A 13,267-nucleotide genomic window follows, 5' to 3' on the forward strand; every position below is an offset into this window, starting at 1 on the left:
AATGTTTTTCTATAATACAATTTTTTTCCAATTCTAGATTTTTATTTCCAGAATGAAGGGTATTTTTGAAAATTTAAAAATGGTTAGGGTGGAGGTTCAAAAGGGTTGGGTTGGGTGTAGGAAGAATTTGCCTTACTTTCATGAATTATAGAAAAAAATATTTCCTTTTTTGTAAGTTATGAAGAGGGATGCTTTTAATTTTCGAAGAATAAATACATAAATAAATAAAATCATGCCAGTATGTAAAAGATTATCATTGACTTTAATTTAATGAAATTTTAAAATGTCATAATAGCATCATATATTTTTTTATATTAATTCATTGTTATTTGATATTATATTTTATAACTAATTAAATTAATTTTACACAAATTATATTTTTCATGTTGAAACCAAAATATAATTAATAATTAACATATAGACTATTTAAAATAAATATGTAAATTAAAATTCTAAATAATGAGATAACATCATATTACTTGTTAAGTCACTCCAATCCGATAAAATCCGACAACATGATTTTTTTTTAATTATAATGGACTGAATCTATTTTAATTTACTGAAAATTTAATTAAAAATAAAATATATTTAATACAATTTCATTTCATCCATTAACAATTTTCATGAATAAATATTTAATTCATCCAAAAATATATTTTTTAAAAGAATTAAAATTAACATTGTAAATCAAATTTAAATATTAATTCTTTTTAAAACTATAAATTTTAAAAAATATTATTTGGATAAGTTTGGATTAATATGAGATATATTAAAATTTGAAAAAAAAATTCATAGATCATTAATCATCCACAAAAATTAAATATATGTATTTGATTTTTTTTAATACATTTTTTTGGGATGGGTGGGATAGATGATAAATAAATAGACTGTTATTTTTATAAAAAAAAAAGGTAAGAATTTGAATTTTTTATTTAAATAAAATTCCAAAATTATAAAAAGGTAGAATAGAATTTCTTATTCACTCGAAAGTAAATATAATTTGAATTGACGTTCATTAATACTTATTGCTTTTAAAACTTTGATTTATCAAAGAATTGAGAAGATTTATCATTAATAAGTATTAATTATAGAAAAATTATAACATCATCTTTACTTAAAATTATGATTTTTTATTTTCCTATACTTAAATTTTTTATTTTTTAAAATTTTTAACTTAATCTTTATTTTAATTTCTAATTTTCATGAAAAGTCATTAGTTGTTTCTAAGTCAGAAGATAATATTGGCCAGTTTCTTTTCCTTTAGTACATAGCTTTTACCTTACATATGAACAAATAATATGTAATAATTAATCTCTAACTTTACTCTGATGAAAACTTAAAATAATAATAAATGTGACGATGGGGTTAAAAGAGAGAAAAAGATAGAAAAGGTTAAAAGACACGTCTCACGTTAAATACGAAGCGAAGAATGCGGACACAGTGAAGTCTCCTTTATCACGAAGTTGTAATTCGGGACCAGACTCTCAAATTTTCAAAAGTATTGGTTGTTCACAAATTCAACCAATTTTTTTGGCAGACATCTTTCACGGAAAGTAAACATAACGTGAATACAACTTTAAGTTTCTGTTTGGATTAGGGAGAGTATTTGACGGAATAGATTTTGAATGATTTGAGAGGAAAGTAAAGTTATTTGGACTAGAGTATATTAGAGTGGATTTGCGAGAAAAGTTTATTGAAGTTTGTGAGTGATATGATGATTGTAAAAATATTTGTATTTTTTTAATATGTAAAATGTAAGTTTACAAATTTACCCTTTACTTAAAAAATATTGAAATAATAAATATGAGATATTTTTTATAAATTTTAGTTAATTAAAATTTTATAAATATATAAAAAAAATATTTTCATAAAATCAATTCAAATAAAAAATAAAAATTAATTTTAATTATTATTAAGTATGTAATTTATATTTATTATTATTATTATTTTAGTTATTATTATTATTTATAATTTTATTATTATTCCTATTTTAAGTTTTAAATATATTATTAATATTTCATAATTTTTACATGTGTATAAAATAATAGTTAAGGATAGTTTTAACTTTTCAACAATGTTATTTAAATGTTGTAATGTTTCATCGTTTTTCTTCTCTTGACACGGAAGATGATTTTTGACACTCTCCCACAAATCATCTCTTTTCAGTCCGTTCAAATCTGTAGAAACAAATGAGACATTTCTACGCTTTCCAATCTAAGTGAATAGTCAGATACAAACTGAACCTAAATGACATTATAACTCTTAATATTATTATTTTTATATTTTTTATATTATTTAATTATAAATTTATTTTTTATTATATATATTTATATCTAAATCAATCAAATCAAAAATTTAATACAACTGTCTTTCTAAGAGCTCTATACTCATACCTAATTATCAGCTTTGTTAATAGTCCTTTCTATTGGTTCTGAATGATAGACTATTTCTTCCTACAACTCCGTAACTTCTCTTTGCATTTTCAGGTAAGATCAAAAGACTATTTTGTATCTTACAGTCTGAAAATAATTTTTATTTTTTATTTATATCTTTTAAATAGTATAATTAAAAGGTATTCCTAATCCAGAAATACCTAATATATTCTACAATTTGAAATTTTTTTCTTTAGAAAAATAAATTATGAATTATAGACTATGGAAAGTATTTTTAGATCTGAAAATACTTTCTAGATTTTATAATCTAAAAATATCTTCTAGATTTCATAATCTAAAAATACCTTATGAATTTCATAATTTAAAATATATTTTTTTAAATAAATTCATTATGGATTATAGAATAGAAAAGGTATTTTCAATCCATAAATACCTTCTGATTCTATAATCAGAAGTTTTTCCGAATCATCCATTTCAAAATAAAAAACATCAATAAAATAATTTTTGTTTTAATATTTTAAGAACTATGTGGTGCCACAAGAAATTATGCAAGTGCAGAAACAAACAACCTGAAAGGATAATATAGTTAGGAACAATCTAATCCCAGCTTAGTCAAAGTAGAGTTGGAATTGTGGGGTCAAATATGAAACGATTGAATTATGTATTCCTATTTACGTTGGAATGACATATTTTTACCTCATTTTAGTGTAGAAATATAATATGTTTACGATATCTCAACTACTAGCTATACAATCTATACGATACCTCATTTTAGAGTTTGGCATTTTTGCTTGCAATTAGAAAGAAATACCGGATGACTTAAGATATTGCTTCACCTTTTTTGAATCAATCCTCTTACTTTTAGGTTTTGTTTAGATGGAGGTGAGAGTAGAAAAGGAAAGAAATGAGGAAAAAGTGAGATTATTTGAATGTAAGGAAAGTGAGTGAATTTAAGAGAAAAAAAAATGACATAAAAAATTATAGTGGATTTAATTGATATGACGGAAAAAAAATTAAAATTTAAAAATATAATGAAGATGACTAATATGTCCTTGGGATATTTCTTTTATAATATGTATAAATTGTATTTGAATGGTGAATATTTAAACTTTAGAATGAACTAAAAAATATATTTTGAGTATGAAAAGAAATTGTTTTTTTTTAATTTTTTTAACATAATTATAATCTCAATTTGAAAATATGTCATGTATAAATATATTGACTTATATATTTATGTTTTTAAATATATTGTTAAGTATAAATGGAAAATTTTGTAGAATTAATTTAAAAGAAAGTGGATGATTATTCATAATATTTCAAAAGTTGTTTTTAATTTGAGGTAAATTAACTAAATTCTTTTTCTCGTTGGATACCTTGCACGCTTACAAATTAGACTACATTTCATGTATTAAGTGCTCCATCAAATTAAGGTTTTTAGGACTTAATAGTAACGCTTACAAATTGGACCGCATTTTCCATTTTAAGTACTCCATCAAATTAAGGTTTTTAAGATTTAATAATAACATCACACAACATGGGTCAAATATTGCTCTGAACCAAAATGAGACATAATTGATTAGGTCTCCTCATATAAAACTTTCCAACTCCACCCTCCAATTTGTCTATTTTCCTCACATGTGAAAGGGGGCGCACCTTCCCCTCCTCCTCGTCTTTCTCTCCATACAATTCCATACAAATCAACTATTTCAAATATAAACAGTACATCAAGTGTTTCCACTCACAAATCATTTTCAAGAGAACATTACTTGATCCAAACATAAAGTTATAAACTCTAAACCGTCTTACCAATTCACTCATACTTTATGTAAGCAATTGTCAAACACAATTATAGACTCTAGACAATATTACCAATTCACTTAGACTTTATGTAAGCAATTGTCATATACAATGTCAATTTTATTGAGGTGACGCCAAAAATCTCAAATAATGAAAAGCAATATCAATTGACTTTATGCATTGTCAATCATAAAATACAGTTTCATACAAATCAACTATTTCAAATATAAACAGTAGATCAAGTGTTTTCACTTACAAATCATTTTTAAGAGGACATTACTTGATCCAAACATAAATTTATAAACTACTACATTTAAAGCACCTACTACATTTTTAAAACTAAATTCTAAAATTTAATGTTTACAATGTGCTAGTACATTTTAATATTATATTCCAACAAAACACAACCATAAAAATATGAGGGAAAATATATCTATGACATTATATTTCATCAACATTCACTTAACAACTGTTTTTTTATAATAAAATATTATATTAAAATAATAAAAATAAATATAAATAATATAGTTGTAATTTAAACGTGAGAAAGATCATAATGTCAAACTATCATCACCCAAATAATAGTGTAGATAGAGATGCTCACGACTCCCCTCAGAAAAAGAATAACGGTCACACACTAAACAACAAAAACGAAAGAAATAAACAATGATAAGATTAACCATCGTACTAAACAAGAACGAAAGGAACAAACAATTACAGGAGTAAGGGAACAAGAGGAACAACAATTACATATCATTTAGGGATTCGTGTGTGCACAAGAGAATGAGATTGGGACAGTTGAAACCGATGGGAGTGGTTTAGAAAAAACCTACAACAGAAAGGTGTACACATAAAAGGGAATGAGTGCAAATACAGGGTCCCATCTCAAATGAACCAGGTTGTAAACCCCGAATTAAAAGTCTGCATGAGAATCCGTAGGACCAAATTGCCATTCATAACAAAAAAATATTCAAATTAAAAAAAATGTAATTTTAACTTTTAATAAAAGAATATAGTACGTGGTCTCTCCTCATGTACAACCTCCTGGGACAAGAAACAACAATTAGCTCCATCACTATCCTACGATCAGCAAAGAAATATAAAATGGCTTATTTTGTTTTTAATGTCAATGAATATACAAAAGCCAGAAGAAAAAAATAATATAGACTCTAAAAATAAAAATGATATCTTGGTGTAGTCAGCCTAAGGCACTGAAAAGGTCCAATGGCAACCGAGTTCAACGTGACCAGGAAACAGAATCAATTTCATCCCTTGCTGCTTTATATAGTTCAAGCCTTTTGGCACATTGTTGCCTCCTCTCCATCAAGGCAGGGTCTTCATCTAACAACTGGGATAGCTGTTTAGCCTGCACCAACATTAATAGCAGATCAAACCTTGTGAATATATTTGAAATAAAAATGACTACAGAACTTATAGTTTTGTCGTATAAAAATTAAAACTTAAAACGGAAACAAGAGATCAAATGATTAGTGTAACAAATTAAAAATTACACAGAATAATCACTTGGATATCACTTTAGAAGCATATCTGAAGCAAACCAAAATTCTTCCATGATTGTATAATATTCGTTATCAGAAAAAGAGAGAAATTAAAGTTAAAGCCCGTATTACCTCTTTCTTCCCTATTACTGTGTAGAAATGGTTTAGCAATGATAGTTTTGCTTCTCTGACTTGACAAAAAACCACAGCCTTTGGGATAGTGTTCCTGAGAGTGTCTGACACCATACCAATATAGGAAGATACATTTGATCCAATCCTCCTGTAATGCCCTTCTCCATATCGATCCTCATTTGGGGTAGTAGCTGGATTAGCTGGATTTCCGGCTTTCTCCATTTCTTGAGGAAGTCTCCGGAAGAACTCCACAGTGAGATACGAAGCTTCCATGTCGACAAGTCGAATAACTGTCTTCTTACTCTCTTCACGGAACCTCTCTAAAGCTTCACTTGTAGCAGCAGCAAGTTCGGCTTGAAGAGTTGGGAAACGTCTCAGTTCCTACTCAATCACAAATTCATAGTCTATTTTAGGAACCTTAAGAACAAAGATACTATAAAATAAAGGACATAACGAAGACACAGTTGCTTTTGATGTACTCCTATCAATAATGAAGTTTTACCTACTGTAGATCTGTGTCTAAAGTTATGTCCTGAAATAAATCCCCAAAATTTACCTGAGTTTCAGCTATTGCTTTCCTCACAAGTTCTTTCAAGACAAAGTGAACCTACATTGAAATCAAAGAAATCCCGCTTTAACTTCTGTGTAAGCTTTAATTAAAAAAGAAGAAAGAGTACAACCAGGTATTCTTACTGCATCAACTGAAGCTTCAGCTGGGCCTCTAAAGTAGCTGAGAGCTCCCTCGATCAGGCGCCGGTAACCTAGCTCTGGGGCAATTAAGTGAGGCTGGTAACCATCTGCCTCTGATACCACTTTCCTTACATTTTGAAGAGATAGGTGACGGTCAAATGGAAGCTTCCTTAATGCAGCAGGAAGCTGATTGTCAAAGACATTATAGATTTTATCTCCACCCGCTCGCCTATGACAATAAACAAAAGGGTTATGTAACCAAAGATACCTGTTAACTTGTAGATCAGAAAGAAAGATTATTCATGACTATCATTCCAAATTGCTATACCATATTCAGGTGGTACATTAAATCAGTATACAGTGTTATTTTGTCTAAAAAGAACAAGAACCAAAAACAAAACCAGATTTTAAGTAGGATTTAGCTAGCTGTAAACAAAAAGAGAATTACTTAGATATCAAATCTAACTTGTCTTAGTTTTAATTTTTTCCATAAGAGATACCAATTTTGCTTTATTACGTGTTTAGATTGTTTTTCTTTTTCTTACATGTTTTTGGTTTGTTCTCCCATGTTTTGTATTCTTTTCTCTTTTATGTTATATTTCATGTCATCGATGATTGGTGAATTTTGAGATATTAGCCTAACTGAGATGTCAAAATGTATAATGATTCCTAACATAAGTTTTATAAAAAAAATTAATTCATGAGGATGATAATGGGGAAAAGTCAAATACCTAGTTTGAAGTAAGTACATACTATTTCATCCCAATTAAACCTAACCCAAACATACACCGTCAAACCCTTGAGGATGATTGAAAATAGTCGAGTTTCAATAAAGATGCCATCCACCCAAAAGTAAAATCAAATAAACTAGTATTATATAGTGTAAAATTGAACATCATATCAAATATTTACCCCCCGAAAAAAATTCAGACAAGATAGCCTAATAGAGTAAAAGTGAATATCATAGCATATATTTACCCTCCGTCTAAATGTTCCTTGAATATCTTATCAAATGCGCGGCATAGTTCTAGGATGGTGTATAGTTGAGCCTGTATGAGAAAGAATAGTTAAAATATTCTTCTGCAGGATATTAAAGAAAGAGTACGTACTTTCAGGAAATAATCACAAATGTAAACCACTCACTCCTGCATCAACAGCAATTGGTCTCCCAATTTGATTCATCTCTGATTCAAGTTCTTCAATTGTTTTGTTTATCAAAGATGTTATACTGGGTATCCGTGCCCTAATTACTGACTCCAAATTCTACAACATAGTTAATATGATTAAAGTAACAATTTTTTAATTAAAGAAGGGAAAAGAACAACTTTCTGAAAGACAAACCTGTGAGAGAAGTTTTGCAAGGAATACAGAACCCATTTTATTGGCTAAGTGTCCATAGTCGGGACTGGTTTCAAAATACTCACTCTCCTTACGTCTAGCAACAATCATATCAACGTTTTTATTGATATCTGCTTGGGATCGATTTACTACACCAACCCAGGGATGTTGCAGACGGTAAGATCTTCCTTCAAGGACCTTAAGGGGAAAAAATGGGCAAGGCAAACTAATTATATGGTTATATAGGGCACTGTTAAAACTTTTTAGAAATTTAATTATATACAGCATAAACAGCAGGACAGGGAACATGCTATAAGGAGAAAGAAAGATTACATCCAAGGCATTAGTTCCTTTGTCCATTAAATCAAGCTTTGTCAACACTCCAAATGTCCTCTCACCTGGATTATTTACAGTCAAGGATTTCAGTGACAAATAATGACTCGAGCAAAGGTACTAAACAAGTCATCATTCCACAGAAAATCTATATACCTGAGGGATCCACCTCCTTTGAAAGCTTAATAGCATCAGAAGTGGCTATGTCTTGGTTTGCTGGAGATATTGCCAGTATAATACAATTAGGCTGTCAAAGAATCAAGTATAGCACCAGTTAAAGTAAATATGTATCTTACCACCATCACCACTTGCTGACTAATGTATAAATAAACATTTCAACAAGGTAATAAAATGGTAATCAACTACCCATATCACCATAGAAACAGAGAAAGGATATTGGTTTGGGAATGGGCAGTTTAGGTCTCCAGTCTCAGAGGTAAAAGTACAAAAGAAAATAGTGCACTAAATGAAATAATAATGCATCATCTAATCAAGGTTATTCAATAGGAAGAGTGAGAAGAAATTAAGCAAAAACAGAGAACTTCTTTTACCTTCTCAACATAAGACCGAACCATATTTTCAATGTCTTCGACAATAGTCTGAGGCTGTCCCTCTGAAAATAACAATCGCAAATCAGTATAAACTAAAAACAAGTATTACATTATCCAAAGAAAAACACAGTGACAAATTGAATGCAAGTCATACCTACAGCAACTTTAGTCAATCCAGGCAAATCAATCAAAGTTAGGTTGACAACTGCTCACACAAACGAGGAGGTTGAATTAGGAAACGCACTTAACTGAAAAACTAGTCTCGAGTTATGCCACATAATTATACATAAAAGTAATACTAGTGAAGTGAACTCACCCAAGTAAAAAAATGAATGAGTATAAACTAAATATAAAATTCAAAAAATGACTAGTGCTTAACATCAAATCTATAGACAGAGTCATGAGCAAAGGTTACGAGTAAATTATTGTGAAGTAGCCGTAACTACCAGGATAGCCAGTGAAAGTGTAGCCAAGACTGGTGAATCAGATGGCCTGGCCCAGCACAACGGACTAACATTATTTTCAATTGTTTTTAAAAAAAAGTTGACCCATGAGACTGTCCCGAGTGAGAATAGATTAAGCCCATTAAGCCATGCACTAAACGTTCGGGACAACATTTCTCCACTTCAATTTAGATCACTATTTTTTCAGTCTAACCAAACCTGTATTATGAGCTATTCGGATTGCCCAATTGGTCAGACCAATTTTGCCAGCAGCCCTTACTAAAAGATGTTTTAATCCTGCTTTATCTAATTGGAAGCAAGGCTGGGGAAGTAGATTTCAGCAAATCAGCAAACTTTGTAGGTACAGGTGGAACAAAAGAAAAAGGAGGGCAAATTCATTTTACAATTTATCGGCCTTAATAGTTGGAAATTGGAACCACACAAATAATGGGGTAAAGAAGCACCTCTAGACCTCGGTAAATTCATGCAAGTCTAGTCTTCGGTAAATCCATTTCTTTAGGCTATTCTTTGTTCTTATAATAGCTTAAGGACAGGAAGTGGTTCATCATGCGATTTTTTTATGTCATCCCTTAATAGCCAGATTTATAGCACTTGGCAAAGTCTCTATATTTTACCTGTATTATATGCATAGGAAGACTTCTGATATGTTAACACTTCTCACTTGACTTAACTCTGCCTATCTTCAAATGTATACAGGACAGTTTATTTAGACCTTGGATTCCTCTGGTTCTTAGAGTTGTAGATGCTTCTTCCATATCCGTAATGATATGTTTGATGGCAAGTAAAGAGGGAATAATAGTAATTCATGGGTTTATAGATTTAGAAGGATAATAAACGTTCTTCCTCCCTCCCTTGGGCGTTCTTTCATTTTGAACAATGAGATTGTTGAATTCCTTATGGTATTCAGCCAATGATATTTTAGGGAGCTTACTTCACAAAAAGGAAAACAGAATATAGGAATCTGCTATATTGATCAACACACTATTTGGGCTATTACAATTTTTTTCTTTCGAAATGATATGAGAATACTATTCCCTCAGTTTTCTATTCATTTTTCTATTTCAATAAAAAAATCCTTTAATTCAAAAATTGATAACAAAAACATGAGTTTACAGCAAGCCATCCATCTTGTAGTAAGTAGTTAGAGGCAATAAAAATAAAAGCGCACCGTGTGGAGAGTAAATGCTAAGATGAATTGGAACAGGAGATATTTGCTTTGTCCTCCCTGTTACTCTATCAGTTTCATTCTGAATCTCCTGGCGAACAAAGGCTGCAAAAAGAAATTCAAATTTGAAAATTAAAACTAAAAAAAGGAATAAAAATATTAGTTAAATTATCAGCAGCACACAAATAATTGCACCAGTGAGCTAACTGTGAAGCAGTACAATGATGGCATGATAAATTGCAAGCGAACTATTAGTTAAAGGATAATGACAAAAAACAAATCGATAGAAAGAATAAATGCCAGAGTTAACTAACGCTGGTGACGAGTCTAACAATTGAAACACAACCGAATCAGAGAAAATAAAACCACAAAACGGAAACAAGCATTAAAATTGTCCTACATGCAAAACAGAAACAGGGGAAACAAAAAAGACCCTCCTGTCCTATTTCTATAATTAGCAAATAATTTATTCATTACAGCACAAGTCTCAACTTAACTTTTGAAAAACATCAACTAGTAAACCATTAAATACATAACAGTAACATGAAATACAACAAGCAGCAAACAAAATCAGTTACTGAATCACATTACCATAATCAGTGATCTTTTGCCCTGGCATGTGAAGAAACTCTGCATACTCCTTCGCTTTGCCATCAACCTTATGAAGCTGCAACACTAATGGACGCCTCGTCACAATCCCTGCAATTCAAACACAAGCTCCAATTAAAATTCAATTAGTAAATTAATTAGCTAAATTAACTAAGATATTTTCAGACAAACTTTTCAATAAGCTCAAACGAGAGTTTTTAAAAAAATCAAAATGATGAAACAAGTTTAATTCATTTTATGTTTATTATTTTCCTCTTGTAAAGTTTATGTAAACTACGCCAAAATAAATAACACACTCCACAAAATAGAGAAAGGAACAGAGAGAGGGCGAGCGAACCTGATCCTCTAGGAAGAAAGTCACGTCCAACGATGCTTTCCAGAACCGAAGACTTACCCGAACTCTATTCATTTTCAATAAATAAACAAATCAATTAATTTTATTTTTGAATGGTTCTTATTCTAGGACCGAACAAAGATTTGTATTAAAAGATTATGTAGATTCATTGCAAAAGTGAAACTCAAATTTTGGCCATAAAACAACGCCTAAGAAATTGTGTCTATGTTTTCTCTTTTTATTTTGGATGGTTGTACTTCTACTCCTACAATAGAGCAGAACATGCTGAGGTTTTGAACAAAAATTTAAGATACAAGTGTTTTGTGTTTGCTCTCCAATTGAAGTTTTACTTCGCATAACATATATCTGTAAGAAAGGATTGTACGTATTGATTATGGAGGTAAAACTCTAATTTTGACTTGGGAACGATACAAACAACACCAAGAAATTGTATCTACGTTTTCTCTTCTTATTTTTGGATTGTTTTACTTACTCCTTTGAAACAACCGAACATGTTCAAGTTTTGGACAAAACTATACTATTCTTCACAGGTGTTATTTGGCTATTCTCCTATTGGACTTTCACTTAACCTAACAAAGGTTTGTATTGAAACATCACAGGACTGATAATCAAGACGAAACTCTAATTTAAACTCCAGAACAACATAAACAGCTCCAAAAACTCTCAAGTTTTCTCTACTTATTGTTGGATCGTTCACCTTCTACTGCATACACAGAGCATGTTGACGTATTGGAAAAAAACTTCGATATGTTATTTACTTGTAACTGTGTTGTTAGAGTTATTCTCCAATTCAATATAAAGGTTTGTATTCAAGGTTTATACAAATTCGATTAGCGAGGTGAAACTTTAATTTGACTGGAGAACAACACAAACAAACAGCACCTACGAAATTCTACTGAGTTTGTTTTCTCCTTTTATTTTTAGATGATTATTTATACTTCTACGAACAAAGCGTGTTCATGTTTAGTGATTGTGAAGGTGATGACCTGGCCTCCGACGACGGCTACGGAAGGAAGAGCTTCCCATAGAGACGAGAAGGCGTTGCTATCGGCGTCGCCGCCGTAGTCGCCGAGCACGGTGCAGGCCTGCTGGATTCTGTTCACCAAACCGATCAAACTCTCCATGCTCGTCATCTCGTGAAGAAGAAGATGATGAAGGCGTTGAGGAAGCACAGAGGATTGAAACCCTAGACTTTTGCTAAGAGTGAAAGAAGAAGTTCTAGAGAGAGAGAAACTTCTAGGACAAGTTAGTTACAGACAGAGAAGAATGAAAGAAGGAGAAGGAGGGAAAAGCGACGAAATAATGTGGAAGGAGTCCACCGTTGCAGGTTCTTGTTTTCAAGTTTGAACCGATGATTTATTTATTTATTATTTATTAACAGTAAACTAATTTTTATATATTATTATCATCTATTAATATAAAAGAAGTTACATAAAGAACGGTGTAATTTTATTATTATTTAAATAATAAAATTAATTTATAAACAAACCGTGTAATATTTTAAATATATTTTTTTAAGAAATTTAATATCATTTCCATTCCTCTAAAATTTAAAATGTTTTTCTAAATTTTGTCGTAAATGACGATTTTAATACAAACTTTTTTAGTTATGAATAGCATTAAGTTAAAATTGTTTCAAGTAAGTTTTTCATCTACATAATAACTATTTTTTTCATATTTAAGTATTAGAGAAAAGAAACTTATACAAAAACATGTTGGTTATATATTTAATATTTTAAAATTTTACAAGGGTGATGCCCATTATTTATTGTCTTTATAAAATAAGAAAATATATTTCCTAAATTGCAATTAATCAAGTATGTAGATTCAAAAATTTAAATTTCAGGAATAAATTTGGTAAAACATTCCCATAAAATATATTTTTGAAAATTAAAAAAATTAAGAAAGATTTAATTGTGAAAAAAAATGATGGAATGATCC

General features: G+C 30.0%; 1 protein-coding gene across 2 annotated transcripts; it reads right to left on the reverse strand.

The window, feature by feature from the left end:
• Nucleotides 1-5,136: 5,136 nt before the first annotated feature.
• On the reverse strand, nucleotides 5,137-12,665 carry LOC137819018 (phragmoplastin DRP1E-like). 2 transcript variants are annotated; one of them, XM_068622715.1, is made up of 15 exons: nucleotides 12,313-12,665; nucleotides 11,309-11,372; nucleotides 10,954-11,061; nucleotides 10,366-10,467; nucleotides 8,888-8,938; nucleotides 8,734-8,795; nucleotides 8,339-8,429; nucleotides 8,183-8,247; nucleotides 7,853-8,047; nucleotides 7,655-7,774; nucleotides 7,490-7,560; nucleotides 6,515-6,740; nucleotides 6,378-6,428; nucleotides 5,822-6,202; nucleotides 5,137-5,556 (listed from the first exon to the last, which is right to left on the reverse strand). In XM_068622715.1, exons 1-15 carry the CDS (start codon nucleotides 12,457-12,459, stop codon nucleotides 5,428-5,430), a joined length of 1,863 nt encoding a protein of 620 aa, XP_068478816.1. In that variant the 5' UTR covers nucleotides 12,460-12,665; the 3' UTR covers nucleotides 5,137-5,427. The 2 variants fall into 2 exon arrangements, with proteins under 2 accessions (XP_068478816.1, XP_068478817.1); XM_068622716.1 differs by lacking the exon at nucleotides 11,309-11,372 and having other exon boundaries at nucleotides 12,313-12,632.
• Between the last annotated feature and the right edge of the window lie 602 nt (nucleotides 12,666-13,267).

Source organism: Phaseolus vulgaris, chromosome 10, assembly GCF_000499845.2.
Source record: "Phaseolus vulgaris cultivar G19833 chromosome 10, P. vulgaris v2.0, whole genome shotgun sequence".
In the NCBI taxonomy this organism is placed as follows: domain Eukaryota; kingdom Viridiplantae; phylum Streptophyta; class Magnoliopsida; order Fabales; family Fabaceae; genus Phaseolus; species Phaseolus vulgaris.

Excerpts from the sequence above, each read along its gene's own strand:
- LOC137819018 (XM_068622715.1), bottom strand. The coding sequence starts at position 12,459 with ATGACGAGCATGGAGAGTTTGATCGGTTTGGTGAACAGAATCCAGCAG. Across the intron at positions 11,062-11,308 it reads CTTTCTTCCTAGAGGATCAG|GGATTGTGACGAGGCGTCCA; the intron begins GTTCGCTCGCCC and ends TTTGAATTGCAG. Across the intron at positions 6,203-6,377 it reads AAGCAATAGCTGAAACTCAG|GAACTGAGACGTTTCCCAAC; the intron begins GTAAATTTTGGG and ends GTGATTGAGTAG.